The following is a 1,899-nucleotide window of genomic DNA, read 5'->3' as shown; positions in this document are numbered from 1 at the left end:
AATTTACATTCAATAGTGCATGTAAGATGCCCGGCATCGACGTTAGCACTTACTAGCCAAATTTGGCCGGTAGGACTAGAATAGCAAATTGTTAAAGGGTTTAGGACAAAATTGATAATAAAAAAAAAAAAATTGGCACAATTGAAATGTTTAATACTAAATTGAACGCCATATTTACGACTTTGTTGGTAATTTTCCCAAACGTAGTATGGGTAGGAAAAGACAGGATAGGAATCTCTTGGATTGCTTATATCCTATGTTGTATTTGCGAAAATATTTGTATGTTTCAGAATATTACTTCAAAAGAAAAAAGAAACAATAAATTTATAAACTACGCATTGCCACCAGTCGCCATTGACAAGGGCGATACTGATTATAGCGGTAGTCCTTCACACTAATCACTATGGTGGGGTGAGCAATGTAGAGAATGTAATGACCCACTTTGATAGGGGTAGAAGTGGTCGCTAGGGGGATGAAGACCAACCCTTGACATGCTTCTAAGATGGTGAATAGAATAAAAATACCAAATATAGAGAGAGCGATTCTGAAATATATGTGAATGTGGAAACTGAAATCAATTCATGAAGGTACATTTTGACGTAACGGGAAACTTTGCTTTAGAACTCCAAATGGGCCTTTTGACGTGAGGCATTTTGACGGCCACCGTGGAGGGATCAACTGAGAGCAGCGACTGCCGTGTGGCCGTTGCTAGTGGGGCCACCAAACTACCCTAATGGTACGACGGTGGCCGAAGCCACGGACAAATCCATCCCGTTGGTTTTCCTTTTTCCCATATTTTTCTCCCCACGCTTTGAAACCCTGAATAAAGAAAACATCCCCTTTTTTTTAAAAATCGAATTTACTGGACATGGGATGCCAGGCACGTCTGGTAATCCTGCCAACACGTTTAGGTAATATCCAGACGGCGCTACCGACGTAAGCACGCAAAGTTGCGTGGTTAAGATATTGACCAGATCTCTCTCTCTCTCTCTCGATCTCGCTCGCGTTCTTACTTGAAATGGCGTTATCGTGAATTGCCGTCCAACCCAGCCAATCCATACAAAGTAGGAAAGAGAGAAACTTTCTCGCTTCGCCATGGATTCCCGCGAACCGCACCTTCCCCTGCAACTTCGACGAAGCTTGGCCTCTCTCTTTCTCTCTCGTCAGAGGAGAAACCTTCCATGAAAAACTTAAATGAGCATCCGACGACGCCAACCATCTTTCACATGAGGAATCCGCCTCTCTTACCTGTTCCTGCGTTGTCATCTTCGATGCTTTCGTCCCCACCTTCCTTCCTTCCTTCCTTCCTTCCTTCCTCCTTTCCTCAGTTCCTATATAATGAGCATTCCCCCCCCGTCCATACCCAGATCACACCCAGGGCATCTGCATACACACGCACGCATCAGCTTTTTCACGAACGTGACTGCGCGCAGCAGGTTTTCTTTCTCTCTTCTTCTCAATACTAACGACAGAGCGATGGCGACGCGAGGCGGGGCCGTGGTGGCGTTTGAAGACTTCTTCCCCGTGATGGTCGAGAGGCTCGGGGCGCGCGGGTTCATGGAGGAGCTGAGCAAAGGGTTCCGCCTCCTGATGGACAAGGAGAAGGGCGTGATCACCCTGGATAGCCTGAGGCGGAACGCGGCCCTCATGGGGCTGAGCGGCATGAGCGACGACGACGTCCGGTCGATGCTGCAGGAAGGCGACCTCGACGGGGACGGGACGCTGGACGAGAAGGAGTTCTGCGTGCTCATGTTCAGATTGAGCCCCGGGTTGATGAAGGGCTCCAAGGATATGCTGGAGGAAGCCATTGATTCTTGAACTTTTTCCATTGCCTCGTAGCTACTGATCTACCATTTCCTCCTTTTAATACATAAAATTTGCGGATGCTACCTCCCGAAA

The 1,899-nt window shown here is 47.2% G+C and overlaps 1 protein-coding gene across 1 annotated transcript; it reads left to right on the top strand.

Annotated features, from left to right (window-relative positions):
* Window positions 1-1,088: 1,088 nt before the first annotated feature.
* LOC104441113 (calcium-binding protein PBP1) lies at window positions 1,089-1,899 on the top strand. The gene has a single exon (XM_010054118.3). The coding sequence runs from the start codon at window positions 1,339-1,341 to the stop codon at window positions 1,816-1,818; it is 480 nt and encodes a 159-aa protein (XP_010052420.2). The 5' UTR covers window positions 1,089-1,338; the 3' UTR covers window positions 1,819-1,899.

Source organism: Eucalyptus grandis, chromosome 4 (genome assembly GCF_016545825.1).
Source record: "Eucalyptus grandis isolate ANBG69807.140 chromosome 4, ASM1654582v1, whole genome shotgun sequence".
Taxonomy (NCBI): Eukaryota; Viridiplantae; Streptophyta; class Magnoliopsida; order Myrtales; family Myrtaceae; genus Eucalyptus; species Eucalyptus grandis.
Note: the sequence above shows the minus strand (reverse complement) of the source record. Positions and strands in the feature narration are given on the sequence as shown.

Coding starts and splice junctions, on each gene's coding strand:
- LOC104441113 (XM_010054118.3), top strand. CDS start 1,339: ATGAGCATTCCCCCCCCGTCCATACCCAGATCACACCCAGGGCATCTG.